Source organism: Moschus berezovskii, chromosome 18 (genome assembly GCF_049115385.1).
Source record: "Moschus berezovskii isolate FMDL1 chromosome 18, NW_MosBer_1.0, whole genome shotgun sequence".
In the NCBI taxonomy this organism is placed as follows: domain Eukaryota; kingdom Metazoa; phylum Chordata; class Mammalia; order Artiodactyla; family Moschidae; genus Moschus; species Moschus berezovskii.
This window is the reverse complement of record NC_142477.1, coordinates 51,723,532-51,747,966: the sequence shown is the minus strand read 5'-3', so window position 1 is coordinate 51,747,966 and position 24,435 is coordinate 51,723,532. Positions and strand designations below refer to the sequence as shown.

Genomic DNA, 24,435 nt, shown 5'->3' with positions numbered 1-24,435 from the left:
CATAAATTTACTCTTACAGTTGTGGAGGTCAGAAATCCAAAATGAGTCTCACAGGCTAACAATAATCAATGTGTCACAAGGCTGGTTCCTTCCGAAGGCACCAAGGGAAAATCCCTTCCTTATCTTTTCCAGCTTTTACAGTCTGCCTTACCATGTGGTCACATCGCTCCAGGCTCTGCTTCTGTGGTGCAATTTCCTTCTCCTCTGACTCTTCTTGTGTCCTTCTTAGAAGAACCATTTTTATTACATCAGGCCCAAAAGGATAAGTTCACTCAAAAGTCTCAATTTAATCATACCAATAAAGTCACTTTTGCATTCAAGGTAATATTCATATGTTCTGGGGATTAACACATGGACATTTTAGAGTGAAAGGGCATTATTCAGCCTATCACAGAGTATGCAAAGAAGCAAGGTATTGATAATTTTTAAACTGAATGGTGAGTTCACATCAATTCGTTTTGCCACTGTGCTTCCTAAACATATATACTTGTATATATTCACGCGCATATAAAGTACTATATAACACACTTTTAAAAGAGTTCAGTTCAGTTGCTCAGTCATGTCCGACTCTCTGCGACCCCATGAATCACAGCACGCCAGGCCTCCCTGTCCATCACCAACTCCCGGAGTTCACTCAAACTCATGTCCATCGAGTCGGTGATGCCATCCAGCCATCTCATTCTCTGCCGTCCCCGTCTCCTCCTACCCTCAATCCCTCCTAGCATCAGAGTCTTTTCCAGTGAGTCAACTCGTCGCATGAGGTGGCCAAAGGATTGCAGTTTCAGCTTTAGCATAAGTCCTTCCAATGAACACCCAGGATTGATCTCTTTTAGAATGGATTGGTTGGATCTCCTTGCAGTCCAAGGGACTCTCAAGAGTCTTCTCCAGCACCACAGTTCAAAAGCATCGATTCTTCGGCGATCAGCTTTCTTCACAGTCCAACTCTCACATCCATATTAAAGAACTATAAATCAAAACTCTAAGAAATACTGCCAGTTCAAGGAAAGGGCAAAAGATGACGGGCATTCGAGAAAGCCATCCTTTTGGATTATAAAGGCCATGTAAGATAAGGGCAAAGAAAGAAGATCTCTTCATTTAGCAGCAGGTTCACTATCGACCTTGATGAAAGCTATTTCAGTGGAATGATGAATACCAAAAATAGATTACACTGAGCTGAGGGGTGCATGGGAGGGCACAATCTGGAAAAAGCCAGGTGCAGATACATCTTCTAGATACTCGTGAATAAAAAACTAAATAAACACAAAATCCAACATGCTCCAATAATCCAAGAAGAGGAACTAGAATCTAGGTAAGATTTACAAAAGGAGGGGACGAAAAGGAGAAGAAACGAATAAACACTAAAAGAAGCTACAAGAATAATGACGATGATGACTCTGTTGTTACAATTTATTAGGCCTTAGCATATGCCAGAAAGTGAACGTGAAGTCGCTCAGTCGTGTCTGACTCTTTGCGACCCCATAGACTATAGCCTACCAGGCTCCTCTGTCCATGGGATTTTCCAAGCAATAGTACTGGAGTGGATTGCCATTTCCTTCTCCAGAGCACATGCCAGGCACTGCCCTAAATACTTCATGTACTTTATGAAACAGAGGTTATTACGTCCAATTTACACAACAGAAAACAAGCACAAAGACAGAGCTAAGCAGTGTCAGAGTTGTAATTCAAATGTAGGCAGAGTTGACTCTAAAATGTGTGCTTCTAAATGCTATATTAACTGATGTGATGGCTCCAATAGAGTAGTTCAAGTATGAAAAAGCTAAAAATACAGCCTGGCAGCATGGCTTCTACCAGCAGTTAACAGAAAATCTCTAGAAAGCAGTTTTTCCCAAAACTAGAGTCAAGAACACTTAGCAAACAGATTATTAAGAGAGTTCGCCACATCAACAGTTTGAACTTAAAGCCAAAAGATTAAATTTGGGACCAAAATAAAAACTCAAGTTCTAAAAGGGGCCATTTACAAGCAGTAATTAAGATGCATTAATACTTAAACCAGTAACTTCAGTAGCATCAGAATACCAATGTTTTAAGTCTCAACTAAAGAAAAAGGAATTAGCACTGTATGCATCCCAGAGCTAACTATGCACTAATATGGAATGCTAAAACATGTTAATAAGATGGACAACAAGGCTATCACCATAGTAATCAGTCACAGACAACAGTGGAACAGGAGCATGAGCCTAAAAGGTAGCAGCAGAAAAAAGTTCTCAAAACTATCATTAAATCATTTAGGTAGTATCAGTGAAGGGAAAATATATGCTCATTCACCCAGATTACTGGCCACTAGCTGTATCTGTTACATTCTCAAATTCAAAGAAAATTCTATAGGTTGATCTTTGTCTGCTGGGATGTTATACAGTCACTGGTCAACTGGTACATAATACAGGAATATTGTGCCATCATGAATTCTTTAAACATGGAATTGTCCTCTCCTCTGGAGAACTTCTATTATTATTTACAGTTAAGTGAGTTGTAAGATTTCAGTTTCCTGATCCTTTGTCATGTCCTTCAAAATACTGGTGAATAAAGCAAATTCTAAAAAATATGAGTTATTTACAACCCTAGGAATAGATTGTGCTGTGCTTAGTCACTCAGTCATGTCCAACTCTTTGCGACCCTATGGACTGTAGCCCACCAGGCTCCTCTGTCCACGGGGATTCTCCAGGCAAGGATACTGGAGTGGGTTGCCATGCCCTCCTCAAAGGGATCTTCCCAATGCAGGGATCTAACCCAGGTCTCCAGTTCTGCAGGAGGATTCTTTATCTTCTGAGCCACCAGGGAAGCCCAAGAATAGATTAAACTATAAAATAATTATCAACAGATCATCTAAAACGAGATCATTCAGTTTCATGAAATAACATACATAATGCAATTACCACAGTGTCTAAGTGTTCAATAAATTATAGCTATTAAAATTATTATTAGCACCCTCAAAGTAACAGGTTACAGAGACTCTTTTGAGTTATAAGGAAGCCTATAACCAATACCTTTGGTGCTCACATTACATTCCCTTGACCTATGTTTCATTTCAGCCACAGTGTCAGAAGCTCAGACTCACGTCATCTTCCAGTATTCCAACTGAAGTGAACCCATTATGCCTCAGGGTCTTAAAGAGCACTATAATAACTCAAAAGCACAAAAAAAGCTAACACCTTCAACCAAAAGCGAACAAGAACCAGTGGGTAAATGTCCAAGCCTTCCAGCTTTCACATGGATAATACTGAAAGGCATTCTGTATGATTCTTAGGCGATTCCATAGAAATTAAACCTCTTACTGGGCTTCCCTGGTGGCTCAGAGGTTAAAGCGTCTGCCTCCAATGCGGGAGACCCGGGTTCGATCCCTGGGTCGGGAAGATCCCCTGGAGAAGGAAACAGTAACCCACTCCAGTATTCTTGCCTGGAGAATCCCATGGACGAAGAAGCCTGGTAGGCTACAGTCCACGGGGTCGCATAGAGTTGGACACGACTGAGCAACGGAACGGAACTGCTCGCTGCAAGCAATCTCATTTATCCTTTTCTCCTCCTCCCCTGTTTCACTCCAGAGCTCCTCACTTCTACTTCCTAGGTCAGTTTTCAAATAAACCACCTATATCCATGTTTTCGTTTCATACTCTTCTTTGGGAAATGCCAATCTAAGACAAAGCCCATCCCTAAGACCCTAAGAAATGATCATCTAGCCTCTGCTTGAACACTTCTATCCTATGTTCATCCTCAAAGCAGATGTTGTAAGGGTACACATTCTAGCAAACTGCAGAAATTCAATCTTGGAGACTAGAAAAGAATTACAAATATTTATTGAATGAGTGAACAAACTTTAACAAGCAAAGTGCCAGAGTTCTTCAAGTAAAAGGTAAGAGGTCAGTCTATACAATATATACTGACATTATTTGTTCTCTAAGGATACTTTAAAATATTACTGGTTTTTAATTTTTCTTCAAAAGGCCCAGCTTTCATTACAACTGACTTCCAGAGTTCCTATAATCTACATGCACGATACATGCAGGATAACTAACATGTATCCTGTTGTATGGTACAACAGGATAAGTAAAATTACAAACAATGACTATATTATAGTAAACCCGTAGTCTGTTTAATCTGACTCAGTTGAATATTCCCCAGATTTTTAAACTTGGTACCAAAGAAAGGGATTTTTAGTCCCTCTCTAATGATAAAACTATGAGATATAAGCCTGAAAACACTTCCATCAGCTATATCTGCCACATTGAAAAATAAACCTGACATAATAGTTGACAAATGACAGAGACAAATTAGAGAGTCTGGCAGCTTTCTAGCTCTGATCCCTGGGACCAGTTAGCTACCCTGCCCCTTCCATTGCTTGATGATATAAGTCAATTGCCTTTTCCTGACTGTGCTAGTTGTTTGGGTTTCTAGTTTCTAGGTAACTGAGAACAGTATAAAACGAGAGCTAGTATAAAGAAAATATTGCATAAGATCTAATGCTCTCTATGGAGGGCTACAAAGCCTGGGATCCATGTATCCCCTAGAAATCTCAACTCTCAATTTTACGTATTTCTAGAGATATGCACATCTCTAGAAGGAAGTCAACAAAACTTCCATCAGTTACTCAAAATAAAACTCTGACTTCGATACCCTCTCAAAGAAATTAAGATCTATTGATTGGTGGTCTAAACCAAGGATTTGACGTATTTTTCTGCCAATTAACATGGGCAACAATCTTCCATCGTTTATTAAATGTCACAATTTTCTACCAAGGGAACATGTATTTTCTTTGAAACCCTTTCTCTGGCCCATTTCTAAGATTCTTTCTCCCACCACAGTAGAGAATCAATGGTTTAGAGTATGATTGTATGAAGAACTGTTGGGAGTCACTTGATCTGTTAAATTTATTCAGATGTGCTAAAATATGAGCAATATTAGAACTAGATAATTCATTCTAGGCTGGCTGGCCATGATAAAATATAATAAGCACACTCTATTCTGTCTTTCCCACTGAATGCAATAATCTCTGGACATGATACACGGAAAAGTTATTTTAACACTGTAAAGTAAATAGCAAGCAGATTAGGGAAAGGTTATCAGAATTCAAAGTATGACTCAACCAGAGACGAGTTTGCCATATTATTTTTCCCTCTAGTATCCCTTGCCTTCTGCTTCACTGATTACACTAAAGCCTTTGACTGTGTGGATCACAACAAACTGTGGAAAATTCTGAAAGAGATGGGAATATAGGACCACCTTACCTGCCTCCAGAGAAATCTGTATGCAGGTCAAGAAGCAGCAGTTAGAACCAGACATGGAACAATGGACTGGTTCCAAATTGGGAAAGGAGTACATCAAGGCTGTATATTGTCACCCTGCTTATTTAACTTATATGCAGATTACATCATGTGAAATGCCAGGCAGAACGAGGCACAAGTTGGAATCAAGCTTGGCAGGGAAAAATATCAATAACCCCAGATATGGAAATGACACCACCTTTATGGCAGAAAGCCAAGAGGAACTAAAGAGCCATTTGATGAGGGTGAAAGAGGAGAGTGAAAAGTTGGCTTAAAATTCAACATTCAAAAAACAAAGATTTTTATGGGCTCCAAAATCACTGCAAATGGTGACGGTAGCCATGAAATTAAAAGATGCTTGCTCCTTGGAAGAAAAGCTATAACTATCAACCTTGACAGCATATTAAAAAGCAGAGACATTACTTTGCCAAGAAAGATCCATACAGTCAAAGCTATGGTTTTTCCAGTGTCATGTATGGATGTGAGAGTTGGACCATAAAAAAGCTGAACGCCAAAGAATTGATGCTTTTGATCTGTGGTGTTGGAGAAGACTCTTGAGAATTCCTTGAACTGCAAGGAGATCAAACCAGTCAATCCTAAAGGAAATCAACCCTGAATATTCATTGGAAGGACTGATATAAAAGTTGAAGCTCCAATAATTTGGCCACCTGATGCGAAGAACTCATTGGAAAAGACCCTGATGCTGGGAAAGACTGAAGGCAGGAGGAGAAGGGGACGACAGAGGATGAGAAGGTTAGATGGCATCACTGACTTGATGGACACGAGTTTGAGCAAGTTCCGAAAGTTGGTGATGTACAGGGAAGCCTGGTGTGCTGCAGTCCATGGGGTCACAAAGAGTCAGACATGATTGAGCGACTGAACTGAACTGACTGATCCCTTGCCTAAACTTAATGGAACTGCAAACTTAGAAATGAGCACTTCAGGAGAAACATCCTATCCCAAGAAGCTAGAAAGAGAACTAACAGAAATGTGTGAGTGTATAAATCATCCATTTTTTTTCTATCTGTTTTCTCGTGTACCAAGTGGTATACATGGAAACCTAAAAGAGAAAAAAACTAGAAGCAACAAAATCTTTTTCTCCATTCATTGAGGTGTTGGTCCTACCTTCTTATTAATAGAATCACAACCTCAATGAGGTGCAGACATTGGACAGAAGAAATAAACTGCCCCTATTCACAGAACGCATGATTACCTACTTTAAAAAATCCCAAAGAATCTACAAAATACATAGAGAACTAACGAATGAATTTAGCAAGGTTGCCTGAAAAGTCAAACACACAAAAATCAATCCTATTTCTATACATGTTCAATTAGAAACTGAAATCTTAAAAACAAGGCTATTTACCATAGCTCCCCAAAACTGAGACATGTAGGCATAAATAGAACAAAACATATAGGATCTGCACATTCAAAACTATGAAACACCAATGAAAAAAAATCAATAAATACATGAAGACACATCCATGTATATGGATTGGAGGAGTCAACATAATAAAAATGACAACTCAGTTATTCCTTGGTGGCCCAGTGGTTAAGACTCCAATTTCATAATGCATGGGGCCCTGATTCATTCTCTGGTCAGGGAACTAGATCCTCATACCACAAATAAGAGTGTGCATGCAACCAAGACCCAGTGCAGCCAAATAAATATTTTATTTTTAGAAATGACAACTATCCTCCAATTCTGTTGTTGTTGTATGGTTGCTAAGTCATGTCTGATTCTTTGCAACCCCATGGACTGTAGCACACCAGGCTTCCCTGTCCTCCACTATCTCCCAAAGTTTGCTCAAATTCATGTCCATTGAGTCAGTGATGCTAACAATCTCATCCTCTGCCACCCACTTCTCCTTCTGCCTTCAATCTCTCCCAGGATCAGGGTCTTTTCCAGTGAGTCAGCTCTTCACATCAGGTGGCCAAAGAATTGGAGCTTCAACTTCCACATCAGTCCTTCCAATGAATATTCAGGACTGATTTCCTTTAGGATTGACTGGTTTGATCTCTTTGCTGATGGGATCTTGAGGAACCCTCAAGAGTCTTCTCCAGCACCACAATTCAAAAGTATCAGTTATTTGGCGCTCAGCGTTCTTTATGGTCCAACTCTCTTCAAATTAATCTACAGATTTAAAACAATACCAATCAAAATCCCAGCTGGAATTTTCAGAGATATGGATAAAATGATTCTAAATTTTTGCAATGATTGGGGAGAATGGAATTGTAGCATGTATATTATCATAAGTGACCAGTCCAGGTTCGACGTATAAATTTTCCTCTGTTCAAAAAAAAAAAAAAAAAGAGTACTGGAGTGGCTTGCCATTGTATAATCTTATTCAAAACACTATCCTCCATTACAGTTGTGTATGTGTGTGTATGTTTGTAGATGCATAGATAAAAGTCTGTAAAAAAAAAAAAAAGATTCTAAATTTTAGATGGAAAGCAAAGGAACTCAAATAGCTAAAAAGTTTTTGAAAAAGAAGAATGAAACTGGAAGAATCACAACTCCTCAATTACAATACATTAACCATAAAACTACAGTAATCAAAGTCTGTGTGGTAATGGCAAAGGGATTTAGATCAATGGAATAAACCCTGACACATATTACTGAACATTGACAAAGGTCCAAAAACAATTATAAAAGAATAATCTTTATAATAAATGGTGTTGGAACAAACGTACATCTGTATGCAAAAAAATTAACCTCAAATTAAATCTCACATTTTATAAAAATATTCACTCAATATGATCATGCATGCATGCACGCATGCTAAGTCGCTTCAGTCATATCCGACTCTGCGCGACCCCATAGACGACAGCCCACCAGGCTCCCCCGTCCCTGGGATTCTCCAGGCAAGAACACTGGAGTGGGCTGCCATTTCCTTCTCCACAATATGATCATAGATCTGAATAAAAACATTTCAAAGCCTCAATAAAAAAACAGAGTAAAAAATATTCATGCCCTAGGGTTAGGCCAAGAGTTCTTAAATACAACAACAAAAGTACAATAAATAAGAGAAAAAAGCTGGTGAACTGGACTTTATCAGTATTAAGAACTTTTAATCTCGAAAAGATACTGTTAAAAGAATGAAAAGAAAAGCTACAGATGAGCAGAAAATATTTTCAAACCACATATCCAACAAAGGACTTATAGCCAGAGTATTTTAAGAACTCTCAAAATTCAACAAGAAGAAAACAGACACCTCAACTTAAAAATGGGCAAAAGTATAACAGACACTTGGGAAATACATATTAAAACCACAATGAGTTATCCATAATGGAAATGCAAATCAAAACCACCAGATACCACTTCATACTCACTAGGACAGTTATAATAAAAACAATAATAAGTGTTGGCAAGGTTGTGAAGACCCTCATTCACTGCTGGTGGGGATGTAAAGTGGTGCAGCCAGTTTGGAAAGAGTCTGGCAATTACTCAGAGGGCTAAATACAAAGTTATCATATCATCCAGCAATTCAACTAATCTGGATATACCCAAAAGAATGAAAACCTGTGCCACACAAAAACCTGTACACAAATGTTCACAGTATTGCTGTGTGCCTTTGCAACCCCAAGAACTGCAGCCCGCCAGACTTCTCTGTCCATGCAATTTTCCCAGTAAGAATGCCAGAGGTTGTTGCCACTTCCTCCTCTAGAGGAATCTTCCTGATCCAAAGATTGAACCCATGTCTCCGGTGTCTCTGGCACTGGTAGGCAGATTCTTTACCACTGGGCCACCTGGGAAGCCAATGTTCATAGAACATTATTCATACTAACCAAAAGGTGGACACTCCCAATGTCCATCAACTTGTGGATAAATAGTTCGATATGTCTATTTAACAGAATATCATCCATCAGTAAAAAGGAATAAAGTACTGATACATGCTACAATTCAGATAAACCTGGAAAACATTAAAAGAAGCCAGTCACAAAAGGTAACATATGATTATGCCCAGAGTAGGCAAACTTAAAAGACGGAAAGCAGATCCATGGCTGGCTAGAGCTAGGGAAAGGGAAAAACACATAGTGATGGCTAATGAACACAGGATTTCTTCTTGGAGTGATGTTCTAAAACTGACAGTGAACAGTTGGACAACTTCGCTAAGTCGTATCTGACTCTTGCAAATCCATAGACTGTAGCCTGCTAGGCTCCTTTGTCCATGGGGTTCTCCTGGCAAAAATACCAGAGTGGGTTGCCATTTCCTTCTCCAGGGGATCTTCCCAACCCAAGAATCGAACCCAGGTCTCCTGCACTGCAGGCAGATTCTTTACCAACTGAGCTATGAGGGAAGCCCGTAAATATACTAGAAACCATCAAATCATACATTTTATATGAGTGAATAATATGGTAATTATGTCTCAATAAAGTTTAAAAAATACAACGAATTAAAATGGTTAAATTTAAAAATATTGACAATACCAATGCTAATAAAGATACAAAGCAACTGAATTTTATACATTGCTGCTGGAAAAGCAAAATGGTACAACTACTCTGGAAAATGGTTTTGCAGTATATTTTAACTTTATAGTTAAAGTATATTACCTGAGGCTTCCCTAGTGGCTCAGTGGTAGAGAATCCACCTGTCAATGCAGGAGACGCTGGTTCAATCCCTGGTCTGGGAAGATCCCACATGCAGCGGAGCAACTAAGCCCATGTGCCACAACTATGGAGCCTGTGCTCTAAGGCCCAGGAACTGCAACTACTGAGCCCATGCACTGCAGCCACTGAAGCCCCCTTGCACTCTGGAGCCCATGCTCTGCAATGAGAGGCCACCTCAATGAGAAGGTCACACACCAAAATTAAAGAGAAATCCCCACTCACTGCAACGAGAAAAAAGCCTATGCGCAGCCATGAAGACCCAGAACAGCCCCCCGCAAAAGTGTATTACCTATGGCCCAGGAATCTCCCTCCAAGATATATATGCTAAAGAAACGAAATGTTTACACAAAATCTCGTATACAAATGTTTAAAAGTGGCTCTATTTACAACTGCCAAAAACTAGAAATAATTCAAAAGACCTTCCAGGGAATAAATGGATAAACTGTGGTACATTCAAACAATGGAATATTATTTAGCAATAAGAAGAATGAGTTATTGATACACACAACTTAGAAGACTCTCGAAGGCATTATGGTGAATGAAAGAAACCAATTTTCACAAGGTTGTATACCATATGGTTCCATTAATATTACAGTCTCAAAATCACAAAACTAAGGAGATGAAGAAAAGATTATTTGTTGCCAGAGATTACAGGGGTAGAGGAGTCTTTTGGGGTAAAGTATTTTGCTATTCTGTACCCTGATGACTAGGTAATCACACAAATCTATACATGTGTTAAAATTCTAAAAACTGTTCACCAAAGGAAGATAGTGAATTTTTCTTAATAATTAAAAAAATTTAAAAATGTTAAATCCAATCAAGAGTTAACTCTTTTATGATTTCAATTTGGTAAACTATCACATTTGATCACCTCATTTAGTTAAAAATACAGTATATAGTTCAAAGATAGATACCGGAAAAATGAAATACATCCTAAGGAGTACCAAGAAGTAGTAAAGCATTAGGAAACTTGGTCATTAATTAAGGGTAAACAAACTAGACACGCTAAGCCTGGAGCAAGAACTCAGAGGGAGAATGACTGATGACAAACGTCTTCAATTAACTGAAGGGCTGACATATGTATAAGGCTTACAATTTTTCCATACAGTATTAAAGAGAAACTTCATTTACCAGTAAGTCTAAATAAAAGTACAGAGGGCTTTCTAAGGCTACCAGAAATTCACCATATATCCCTCAAGTGCTAGAAAATCAAGAAGCAGAAAGTTCTGAGGATTCCGGCATTAAACAAAGGATCAGACAGGATGATCCAAGAGTTTTCTTCAACCTCAAACATTCTATGAATCTATGAACTGTAACTTCTACAGTTAACCTACCAAAGTAGAAGACACTGAAAATCAAAAAGGTATCCCAATCAAAAAGGTATCCCTTTGTGTCAAAATATCACCTTTCATTGCACAAAAATATTTAATAGTACTCTAAGTTTCCAATTTTAAAAAAACCAAATAAATACAAAACCTTAACAAAAGCCTTTTTAAAACCTATTTTATTTCTCTAAATTTCATTTGTACTAAAGACATTAAATTCAAATTATTAATGACTAATTAAATCTAATTTCATTAGACATAAAAGACGAAAGTTACAAATATAAATTTCACGCAAACTTCTATAACTATATTGAAGAAATTTCTTGAAAAAGTAATCTTTCCACACAAAGGGTGGTAGTCCTCAAAAGAGCCAAAACATCTGTATTCACTTTAAAGCTCATCAGGACAGACTGACATTTTTAGGAGAAGCATATGGCTTACTGAACAGTCATCTAGAACAGGATCTTTTGTCTAGTAAACCTATTCAAGGACCATTTACTTATGTATGGAGTGGCTGAATAAAGAAAAGAACATCTTTTTGAGTCCCAGAAAACACAAAGAATTAAATCCTTCATCTAGCTTTGTTAAGGATAGCAAAACACATTACAAAAGCAGCCAGATCTTTATTCTCAGAGACAGTGCTCTCAAACATCGGAAACAATTCTAAAAAATCACCGAAACAAAAGAACTCTAGAAAAGCTTTCTTAGAGAACTATATCCAGCCAAAGACCACCTCCCTAAAAAAGTCATTTCCATTTTAAAGGATAAAACACTTTCTTCTTAAAACTCTGAAGGGCAGAGTTCAACAGCTGCGCTATATTAAACCTGAGCCCTTCCAAAAGGAAGAACAAGAGTCTCTGGAGAATGAGTAACATGGCCTGCTTTCTCCAAAATTATCAAAATGCCTGCTTTGGCTCAAAGGAAAGTATCTCCTAGAAAAAGCCTCTACAAAATACATGGGTAAAAAACATAAAACTTAGATTAGGAAACTATACAAAAATAGAAGCATTTTTGCTGGTTTTTTAAAATCTCCACCTAAGGTAAAATGTATTTTGACGTCCTTCAAAATATAGCATGGAAAGTATTAAACAAAAATAGCAGTTTTCAGTCTTCCCTTCCCTTCAGAATCACTACAGAGCTAGAACTCAACCTAAACTTAGTGAACCAATATATCCTGGGACCAAGACATCTGAATTATTTATGCACACAACAGGTGATTTTGATGCATAGCAAGAGTTTAAAAACAACTAAACTAGAGCATGATCCCATAAAGAAAAAAGTTTAAGTCTAGAGCGTAAAGTCAAGAAAAAAAGGTCACATTTGAGCAACTAGTTCTAAAGAACCTTAATATTTTAATCTATGAAATACTATGTAATATAATTTAAATTAAATATTTAATATAATTTAAATTTAATATTTAATCTATTAAAATACTCAGTAACAGAATTTGAAACAGAAATTCTGAATTGTTCTCATGCCATTACTTAAAGGACAAAAGACTTCAAATAGTTTGCTAAAATATCCAAAGATTCCGATGAAAGTTGTTATGAAGAATATGATCACTGCAAAGATTCCATCAGGGTGTCCGGATACTGCAAACTGAAAAAAAAGTTATAATAAAGAGCTCATGTAGGACAGAGAAGCCTGATGGGCTGCAGTCCATAGGGTCACAAAAGAGTCAGATACAACTTAGTGACTGAACAACAACAATTATATGTATTATCTGTCAACATTTAAAAAGTTCAAGGCTGTAATCACAATAAAGTAAATTTCAACCACCAACAAAGCTTTAATTCTATTTTATACAAAATTCTAATAGGTTTATTTGCTCGGTATTCAAATCCACTATAAATGAAAAGCAGTAACGGAAAAGCTAAAGGGGAGCAAACCAGTCAAGGAAGGACACAAAAACACTATTAAAAAACAGACACAAGAACTCAGAAAGCATAGCAGACACTTGATAGTTTTTAAAGGCAGCAGAATACAAAAACTTTTTCCCAATGATCACAAGGATAAGGAAGAAAAATATGTTCAGTATACCTTGTTCAATATACATTACATGTATTTTGTTTAAGAGGGAAAGACAGTATAATCATGAAGTTACCTATAGTCTCTTATCAGAAATAATGACAAACTTTAGGGGAAAGATCCTTACCACAAAAAAAAAAAAAAAGAAAATCGGAGACTCTCATTGTATAAAAGGAACAGTGGAGTGAAAGTAAAGAGCATCAGATATTCTTTCAAATAAAAAATACGCCTTGCTAAAAGGAAAATAAACAGAGAAGACACAAGTTGTAGGTTACTATTATCAGACATAATATTTCTTCCTGCAGAAGTCACTTATTCCTTTAGCTAAGTCAGACTATTTCCTAGTAACATAGACTTAAAAACGTTTCCTCATCTGAAAAATAAGAATAAAAACACCTAAGTTCGTAGGGTTATTTTGAGAAATGGGATAACGAAGGTAAAGTCCTTGGCCCAGTGGCTAATACACAGTAAGTGAGAAATGTTAACTGCTATTATTAATTTGTACTCAAATAAACATCACAAAAATGATTCTCAATGTTCACCAAAGGATATATTTTAGAAGCTTTTTCATTTGAAATGGTCTTATCCTGTATCCACCCTATCCCCCAACAGAGGCTTCTTCTAACATGTATTATACAGGAACCAAGCTGGCTCATTTATCTTCACTCAGTCCCATGTACTATTATTAACTTTTAAAAACTTCAAGTAGCTTGCAGATAGCAAGTCTAATAATTACCTTTAGTTACTATTATTCCTAAAGAGTTCAGATGTTCCGTAAGTACACTTTCTCAAATAAATTCATTTCCATGTCTTTTTTTAAATTTGAAAACAAAGGAGGAATCAGGACACTTCTCAGAGAAATGTATGAATACAAAAAAGATCTATTCACGAGACAACTTCAATCCAGAAGTTAACAGGGTTTTAGGTGAATATCCTAAACTCAGACCACTGCAAATGATTAGAAAAGAATGTGTGTTGTAGATATTTTATATCCACATTTAGTAGGTTATTGCCTACCTGGTTTTTACTGTGAGGTTATTAACAGAACTACTACCTATGGCTTCCTGCTTTTCCTTACCATCTCTGAATATATATTTACTCATTTTTTTTTTACTGATTTTATTGGAGGCAAATTACCTTACATTAATATATTGGTTGGTTTTGCCGTACATTGACATGAATCCGCCCCAGGTGTACATGTATTCCCTTTCTTGAACCCCCTCCCACCTCCCTCTTCCCCATATCCTCCCTCCAGGTCATCCCCGTGCACCAGCCCCAAGCATCCTGTATCATGCGTCGAACCTGGACTGGTCACTTATGATAAAATACATGCTACAATGCCGTTCTCCCCAATCTTCCCACCTTCACCCTCTCCCACAGAGTCCCAAAGACTGTTCTATATGCCTATGTCTCTTTTGCAGTCTCGTATACAGGGTTCAGGTTATTTACTCATTTATGTGATAAGCGTTGACTTGTTACTATAAGGCCCATTACACTAGGTGCTATGAAGTATAGAAAAATAAATTAAAAAATGTTCCATCCCTCCAAAAGCCTGTGACCTAATTACTGATATATCAGTGCATATACCAAAACCTGCCTATTTTTATGTGTATGTGTAAGACTCAGTATAGGCTGTTATGCTGAGGTAGTAGACAATCTAACCATCTTTGTGGCTTATAACAAAACCAAGAACTTCCAGATGTTCAAGCTGGATTTAGAAAAGGCAGAGGACCCAGAGATCAAATTGCCAACATCTGTTGGATCATCGAAAAAGCAAGAAAGTTCCAGAAAAACATACACTTCTGCTTTACTGACTACACCAAAGTCTTTGACTGTGTGGATCACAAGAAACTCTGGAAAATTCTAAAGAGATGGGAATACCAGACCACCTTACCTGCCTCCTGAGAAACCTGTATGCAGGTCAAGAAGCAACAGTTAGAACCAGACATGGAACAATGGACTGGTTCCAAATTGGGAAAGGAGAACATCAAGGCTGTATATCGTCACCCTGCTTATTCAATTTACATGCAGACTACATCATGAGAAATGCTGGGCTGGATGAAGCAAACTGGAATCAAGGCTGCAGGGAGAAATATCAGTAACCTCAGACATGCAGACGACACCACCCTTATGGCAGAACTAAAGAGTCTCTTGAAGAAAGTGAAAGAGGAGAGTGAAAAAGCTGGCTTAAAACTCAACATTCAGCCACTCCAGAAATCTTGCCTAGAAAATCCCATGGACGGAGGAGCCTGGTAGGCTGCAGTCCATGGGATCGCCGCTATGAGTCGGACATGACTGAGCGACTTCACTTTCACTTTTCACTTTCACGCATTGGAGAAGGAAATGGCAACCCACTCCAGTGTTCTTGCCTAGAGACTCCCAGGGACAAGGGAGCCTGGTAGGCTGACATCTCTGGGGTCGCACAGAGTCGGACACGACTGAAGTGACTTAGCAGCTTAGCAGCAGCAGCAGAGAAACCCCTTTGAATGGAGCCCAGGCTCTTCACTTCAGCCCACCTGCCAACTCCTTAGCACTTCCTGACCAGTGTCAGCTGCCACTTGTCATGGCTGTTTCTGGCAAAGCAAGCCCTCTCCATCTGGCATTTTCTACTCATTTACATGACCTGTTGGACTCCTGTAGTCATTTTTTTTTAATATGTATTTTTAATACATAAAAATATGTATTTATTTATTTGACTGGTCTTAGTTGCAGCATGCAGGATCTAGTTCCCCAACCAAGGATCAAACCTGAGCCTGCTGCATTGGGAGCACTGAGTCTTAGCCACTGGACCGCCAGGGATGCCCCCTCCTGTAGTCATTTGAGTTTACAAACTGTAGTCTATGGCATTCAGTTGTCTTTGAATCAGGGATTCGGGTGGCGAGCACATTTGTGAAAGGGCAGCAGGAGAGAAGTAAAAGCAGGCTTTTATGCTAAAAAAAAAACAAAAAACTCAACATTCAGAAAACTAAGATGATGGCATCCAGTCCCATCACTTCATGGCAAATAGATGGGGCAACAGTGGAAACAGTGGCAGACCTTATTTTCTGGGACTCCAAAATCACTGCAGATGGTGATTGCAGCCATGAAATTAAAAGATGCTTTACTCCTTGGAAGGAAAGTTATGACCAATCTAGACAGCATATTAAAAAGCAGAGACATTACTTTGCCAACAAAGGTGCATGTAGTCAAAGCTATGGTTTTTCCAGTAGTCATGTACGGATGTGAGAGCTGGACTATAAAGAAAGCTGAGCGCTGAGGAATTGATGCTTTTGACCTGTGGTGCTGGAGAAGACTCTTGAGAGTCCCTTGGACTGCAAGGAGATCCAACCAGTCCATCGTAAAGGAAATCAGTCCTGAATATTCATTGGAAGGACTGATGCTGAAGCTGAAACTCCAATACTTTGGCCACCTGATGTGAAGAACTGATTCACTGGAAAAGACCCTGATGCTGGGAAAGAATGAAGGCAGGAGAAGGGGACAACAGAGGATGAGATGGTTGGATGGCATCACCAACTCTATGGACATGAGTCTGAGTAAGCTCCGGGAGGTGGTGATGGACAGGGAAGCCTGCAGTGCTATTGTCTATGGGGTCACAAAGAGTTGGACACGACTGAGCGACTGAACTGAACTGAGAGTGCTCTAGACTCACTCTAGAGCAGGAGCTCAGAGTGTTAAAATATTTAACTAGTTTTTAAATCTCCTAAGAGGAATTCAACAAATATGTCTGCTACTGATGAAAACAGACCAACTATTTTACGTGTATTTTTAATGAGGAAAATAAGCAAAATAATGAAACCTATTAGAAAACACATTATAAACACTGCAAGCTCACAAAACTTGGTCTAGATACATTCCAAACAGCAAAAAGTAGCTGCCCTTCATAGAGGAATTTGTTTATCCAGCAGAAGCCAATCTACTGACTTTAAATGTCCTAATAGCTCCTGGTGGGCTTCCGTCTATGGGATCACACAGAGTCGGACACGACTGAAGTGATTTAGCAGCAGCAGCAGCTGAAGCTCCAATACTTTGGCTAACTGATTCGAAGAGCCGAGTCATTGGAAAAGACCCAGATGCTGGGAAAGATTGAAAGCAGGAGGAGAAGGGGCAACAGAGGATAAGACAGTTGGATGGCATCACCGACTCAGTGCACAGGAATCTGAGCAAACTCCAGGAGATAGTGAAGGACAGGGAAGCCTGGCCTTCTGCAGTCCATGGGGTTCCAAAGAGTCAGATATGACAGCAACTGAAAAACAGCAAGTGTTTCTCAAATTTAGGCTGAGACAGTTTCTCTGTAACAAAGTGTAATATACAGAGAACTCTCATCAAACTTAGTTCCTCTTACTCATGGAAGGTTCCTGCAAACTCACAATTTCATACTGGCTTATCTAATGCTGAAAAAGAAAATAGACCAAGAGAATACAATACAAAACAGCCCTCACAAAAAGGTCCCATACACTAAGCTCCCACCAGTATTAACAGTACACCCTCTGAAGAACCTAAGGGGCTATATTTGAGGTAAACACAAGACAGTCCAATCGAGAGAAGTGACACAACAGGGCTAGGTGAGATAAGTATACATGAACAGGTTAAAGAAAACAAAAACACTGTATCAAATGTCCTGAGCCCTAAATACGCTATTTTGAAATAAAACGTCATTTTCCTCTGGGCTTCCCTAATAGCTCAGCTGGTAAAGAATCCACCTGCAATGCAGGAGACCCTGGTTTGATTCCTGGGTCGGGATGATCTGCTGGAGAAGGGATAGGCTACCCACTCCAGTATTCGTGGGCTTCCCTGGTGGCTCAGCTGGTAAAGAATCCGCCCACAGTTCAAGAGACCTGGGTTGGGAAGATCCCCTGGAGAAGACTAATATCTAAATAGTTAAACTTACTCTGGACAATCCCTTAGGAAAGTCAGGGAAAGTAAGGAAAAGTATAGGCCATACATCCAGGGTTTTCTTCCTTCTCCTTCAGTCCAGGGAAATAAGAAGCACCTGGAAACACACTCACTCTAGAGCAGGTGCTCAGTAACTGGATCAGCTGAAATCAACTACACCATTTAGTTTTTTTCTCTTTCTTGTGTGTACGTGTTGTCTGGTTTTTGGTCTCTTTGGTTTTTTACAGATATACTGCAGTTAAATTCATACATTAATAAGCTAATGTAACAATTAACTGCTCCTTTCCTTCTGCTAAAATTTCTTTTTTTTTTAGTATTAGATCACTATTCCCTTCCTTACCAAGGGCCTGACTGATTCTCCCCTCTCATTTTACTCAAATAATCTGAAATGTCACATCATTTGCAAATGAAGTAATAAAATATAATTAATTTTAGATGTATATTTCCCCATTAATTGGCTCTCTTTCCACACTCCACCTTTCCAGATCCTCATTACTCACAAGTCATAATGTAAAAAAAGTTTAAGGATAAAAAGCAAATAGTATGTAAGAGAAAAGTGCCATACATTTCCCTCAAGATGAAATTAACAACACAAGCTCTTTAGGGAAAAAAAGAAAAAAAAATAGTAAAGAAAGCAAACAAGTGTACCATTTCACTTGTGTTTAAAATTTGCTTTGACTTTTAAGAATTTTAATATCTGACACTGGAGAAGGAAATGGCAACCCACTCCAGTATTCTTGCCTGGAGAATCCCATGGATGGAGGAACCTGTAGGATACAGTCCATGGGGTCATAAAGAGTCGGACATGACTGAGCAACTTCACTCAATATCTGAAACAGTTCATCTTTACATGGTTTAAAGTTTTATTTTCAAATCTCTTCTAACACATTCTCCAGGCAAGCAGAAACTCTTTAAATGTGGATCAGTTCAGTTCAGTCGCTCAGTCGTGTTGGACTCTTTGCAACTCCATGAATCACAGCATAAGTAAGACTAATTACCAGAGTTTCCAAAATCTAGTATCTTAACTTCAACTACATAACTTGCTAACAAAATATCTGTGACTTAAGACATACAGCACAGACAAGCTTTGTTTGTTTATTTTTGGACACGCCCCAGAAGCTTGTGGGATCCTAGCTCCCCACCTGGGATTGAAGCTGGGCCCTCCCCAGTGAAAGAGCTTCATAGTGGCTTATCTAAGCACTAGTGTGTGTTTGGAGAAGGCGATGGCACCCCACTCCAGTACTCTTGCCTGCAAAATCCCATGGACGGAGGAGCCTGGTAGGCCACAGTCCATGGGGTCGCGAAGAGTCGGACACGACTGAGCGACTTCACTTTCACTTTTCACTTTCATGCATTGGAGAAGGAAATGGCAACCCACTCCAGTGTTCTCGCCTGGAGAATCCCAGGGACAGGGGAGCCTGGTGGGCTGCCGTCTATGGGGTCGCAGAGTCGGACACGACTGAAGAGATTTAGCAGCAGCAGCAGCATGTGTTAGCTGCTTAGTCATGTCCGACTCTTTGCGATCCCACGGACTGTAGCCCACTAGGCTTCTCTGTCCATGGGATTCTCCAGGCAACAATACTGAAGTGGATTGCCGTTCCCTTCTCCAGAGGATCTTCCCAACCCAGGGATTGAACCCTGGTCTCCTGCACTGCAGGCAGATTCTTTACCATTTGAGCTACAGGGAAGTCCTTCTAACCCCTAGACCACCAGGGAATTTCCTACAGCCACGTTTTGATTGGCCATGGACCCTTCAAATTTGCTCTCAGTTCTAGGGCTACTGTGAATTACTTGGAAATGCAAAATTAATCTCCATAGTATGTAGGAGAATAGCTAATCTGGGTCACCTCTATTCTAGACCTAGGTTAACCAGTGGAGTATTTTAGAGAAATACTTTCCATTCTTTAAGTTCCCCATAAGTAGAACAGTTAATTACAAACATATTTTTCAATGACACTGTATTATGTATATAAGCTTCTCTGATGGCTCAGAGGTAAATAATTCGCCTGCCAATGCAGAAACACAAAGATGAGGGTTCCACCCCTGGGTCGGGAAGATCCCCAAAGAAGGAAATAGCAACCCACTCCAGTATTCTTGCCTGAAGAATTCCATGGACAGAGGAGATGGAGGGCTACAGTCCATGGGATCGCAAGAGTCAGACATGACTTAGCAACTAAACAACAACAATAAAAGTATTATGTATATATTGCGTTCAAGACTTTTAATAAGCCACTGACCCTACCTAGGGCATCTTTCCCATCCATCATCCACTATTTAAAACCTAAATAAAACTTATGTCCAAAAATCCTTTCTAATTAACTCTTTCCAACTCTCTGTATTCCCTTTATATTTAATATAACACTAAACTAATTTCAATACTCTCTTTTCAATTTTTAACACTCCCACCCCTCACACCCCCTTCAATTCTGTCCATCTAGTCTTTGCATCGCTGTTCTAAGCACTCCTGTAGAAGACAATCAACAAAAACCCTGGTTTATATTTATACTCACAAGCTGTGAAAATAGCAATTTAACAAAATAATAAATTTTTTGCAGATAAAAATGCTAGATAGTACGTGTGTGCACGTGAGCTGTTGTGTTATACTAAAGTCAGGAAAATTCAGAAAAATAGGGAAATGAAGGATTAAGTAATGCAGTCAAAAAAGAAAACACAATCACAAAAAATGTTTCAATGCAAAACAATGAATAACAACAATCTCTGAATTACAGTGAGGCTTTAATAAAATTCTAGATGGGAAAACTCTCGGCATTACCACCAGCCTTTTAAAAATCACTTTCCAGTATTACTAGCAGCGATAATTTTACTAACATTGAATTCCAACCAAGTTTTCCTCCCAAGCAGTGACAAATAAAATGTTTCCGTTCAGAAACCTAATCAATACCACTTAAAGTCGTGGAAGGGAAAGAGAGATTCAACCCTCCAGTAAAAACTGGAGTGATGGGCAAACAGGTGAAAAATGGACGGTTTCGGAAAGTGGGGAAGAAAAATGAGACTCCGCCTCCTCTCTGGGGGCTCAGCCTCGGTCCATAGCTTCTGAGACAACCCCATACCCCAGACCCTCTCCCGCAGCAGCACTGCAAGGTTCCAAGAAACCAGGGGTCCTCCTCCCCTCTCCCCGCATGCACGCCCCCACTCGCCTGGCCAAGCTCCCCTAGATCGCCCCAAATCCGCCCGCCCTCTCCCGAGGAAAGGGTCAGCAAAGGACGTTTTCCCGAGGCCTTCTCCGGGACCCAGCTAGCAGAGACCTCCGCAAAGGTAGAGAGACCCGAGAAGCTTGAAGAAGAAGCCTCACAATCCTGTTACCTGGTCGAAACCTTGGAAACGGAAACGGCAGCTACAGTCGCTACCCTTCTCCCCGACAACGCTTGCCTCAGCGCCACTGACATTGAGACCGCCGCCATCTTGCTACAGGCAGACACTAGGACGGATCACCGCAAGGGACAAGCTTCCTTCGTTTTCAAGCCTATGGAACCACAACGCAAAAGAGTGGGGGCAGGGGGGGTTGGTTAATTTCATTATTGCTAGGTGTTTTGTTAAATAATGGAGTTTTTTAAAAAGGTGCAACGTTTGGTTGCAAGAGATAAGAAGGAAAATGGACGGAAGAAAAATGCAAGAAGTGTATTAAGTGTAAATATCAGCCTCATAAAGTAAAATCCTTGTCTGTTAGGACTGATTTACATACCGGTTAATGAAGAGACCGAAAGAAAATGCTTGAAAATTTCAACACCTGCAACTCATAATTTTTTCAAAGGACTCAATATAAGGGGCTGAGCCCACCATAAGAGCCAGAGGGCTGGTTGGTTCTTGAGAACCTAAAGTAGTACTTTTCCAAAATGTTGCCAGATTCAGTTTGCAAGCCCTCAGGAAAGGGCTGCATTCAGTTTGATGTTCTGTAGTTGATAGTTATAATGATCATATTTTCCAAATGAAAAATCTAGACACATGGCCTGGCAAAAGGCTTTTTTTTTTTTGATGTGTGTATTCATATGAAAAACTTATGAAACATAATATTTTATATCAATCTTTTCCCAGTAAATCCTGAACGTGTAATCATAATCAATGGATACTAGACATACAAAGCAAAAATTGTCTTCTGAGGAAATTGTTAGAAACATGTTTGTATTGTGGTCTACTAACCTTAAGAACAATGATTATGGATTACAAAATTAAAAGCAGGGTCAGTTGATGGGGTGTGCTATTTTAGAGAACTTTTTTTTAAGTTAGAATGCCCCTGCTTTTAAAATTAAGCAGGTGAAAACAATTTTTATTAAAAGAATAGTATTAACAGGTGGATGGGGAATGCCTTGGTTCTGCATTAAGGCCATTTAAAAGAAAACGAAATACATAAGGGGAAGGGGTTAAGAAAGAGATTGAGTGGGGAGGGAAATGGGATGGGTGTTTAAGAGGGAAGGGGACATAGGTATCCCTATGGCTGATTCATGTCGCTGTTTGGCAGAAACCAACACAATGTGTAAAGCAATTATCCTTCAATGAAAAATAAATTAATTTTTAAAAAAATATTGAGCACCACAGCACCTAGTACCAGAGAGAAAGCCTTATCCAGGGAAAGAGGAAAGGCACAGAAAGATGAAGGAAGAGATATCTCACAGAGAATTTTATTTTAAACTTTTAATTTTGAAATAGATTTCACAGGAAGTTGCAAAAACAGTACAGAGAGCTCTTGTACAAACTTAAGCCAGTTTCCCTCATTGATTACATCTTATATAATTGTTGTACAGTATGGAAGCCAGGAAACTGACATTGATATAAAGTGTTTATGCATTCCTTTGTCATTCTATCATGTGTCAATTCATGAAACCCCTAACAGAATCAAGATACAGAACTGTTCCATCACCACAAAGATTTCCCCTGGTGCTACTCTTTATATACCCACCTCCCAACCCCTGGCCACTACTACTATTTCCATTTGTATAATTTCATATTTCAAGAATGTTATGTAAATGGACTCGTAGTATATTTAACTTTTTGACATTGGTTTCTTTCACTCTTCCTAGTGCCTTTGAGATCCATTCAAGTTATTGCATTTAACAATAGTTCTTCACTTTTTATTGCTGGGTGGTATTACTCTTCTGTGGTGCATTAGTCTGATTCTCCAGAAAAACAAAATGAATAGGATATATATATATCTGGATTACCACAGTTTGATTAACCATTCACCTGTTGCAGAACATTTTGGTTTGGTTAGGACTATTACAGATAAAACTGCAATGAACAATCATGTACAGGTTTTTGTGTGGACACAAATTTTCATTTCTCTGGAATAAATGCTCAAACGTGCAATGTATATTTAGTTTTTTTAATAAAACTGCTAAACTATTTTCCAGAAAACCTGTACCATTTTTCATTCCCACCAGCACTGTATGAGATCCAGATTCTCCGTGTCCCCACCAATATTTGGTATTTTTAATTTCAGTTCAGCTAACACAAATAATAGGTGTGTAATGATAGTTCATTAAGATCTTAATTTATATTCCCATGATGACTAATGATGTGGAATATCTTTTCGTGTGCTTATTTGCCATTATGAGTATTCCATTCGGTACAATGTCTCATTTTGCCCATTTTCTAATTGCATTGTTAGTTTTTTGCTGTTACATTTTGAGAGGTTTTATGTAGTCCAGATATGAGTCTTTTATCAGATATGTGGTTCAAAAATATTTTCTCCTATCTGTAGCTTGTCTTCTCATCCTCTTAACAGGATGTGTTGCTCAGTAAATATTTTTAATTTTGATGAAGTCCAGTTTAGTCATTTTTAAATTTATGTATTATGCTTTCTTTTGCTTCCATATTTTACTTATTTATTTTTGTTGTGTTATAATTAACATGCAATATTGTAGTAGTTTCAAGTGTCTAACAGTAATTCAATATTTTTGTACTTTATTAAATGATATTGGCAGTAAGACCATTTGCCATCTGTCACCATGCAAAGTTGTTATGACATTACTGACTGTATTCCCTATGTGTACATTATATCCTTGTGACATTTATTTTATAGCTGGAAGTTTCTGCCTCTTGATCCCTTTCACCTATTTTGTCTGTCTCCCTACCCCACTCCCATCTGGCAACCACCAGTTTGTTCTCTGTATCTATGAGTCTGTTTCTATTTTATTTTGTTTGCCCATTTGTTTTATATTTTACATTCCACATGTAAGTGAAATTGTACAGTATCTGTTTTTCTCCATTTGACTTATTTCACTTAGCATAATACCCTCCAGATCCATCTATGTTGTTGCAAGTGGCCTGATTTCATTATTATTCG

General features: G+C 38.8%; 1 protein-coding gene across 1 annotated transcript in view; it reads right to left on the bottom strand.

Moving 5' to 3' along the window:
- The window catches only part of NDUFS4 (NADH:ubiquinone oxidoreductase subunit S4), a 122,870-nt gene extending 101,273 nt beyond the window's left edge, over positions 1–21,597 (bottom strand). The window contains exon 1 of the mRNA XM_055422058.2: positions 21,459–21,597. Within this exon, the coding sequence (XP_055278033.1) occupies positions 21,459–21,556 (98 nt within the window). The 5' untranslated portion in view covers positions 21,557–21,597. The remainder of the gene's footprint in view (positions 1–21,458) is intronic.
- Between the last annotated feature and the right edge of the window lie 2,838 nt (positions 21,598–24,435).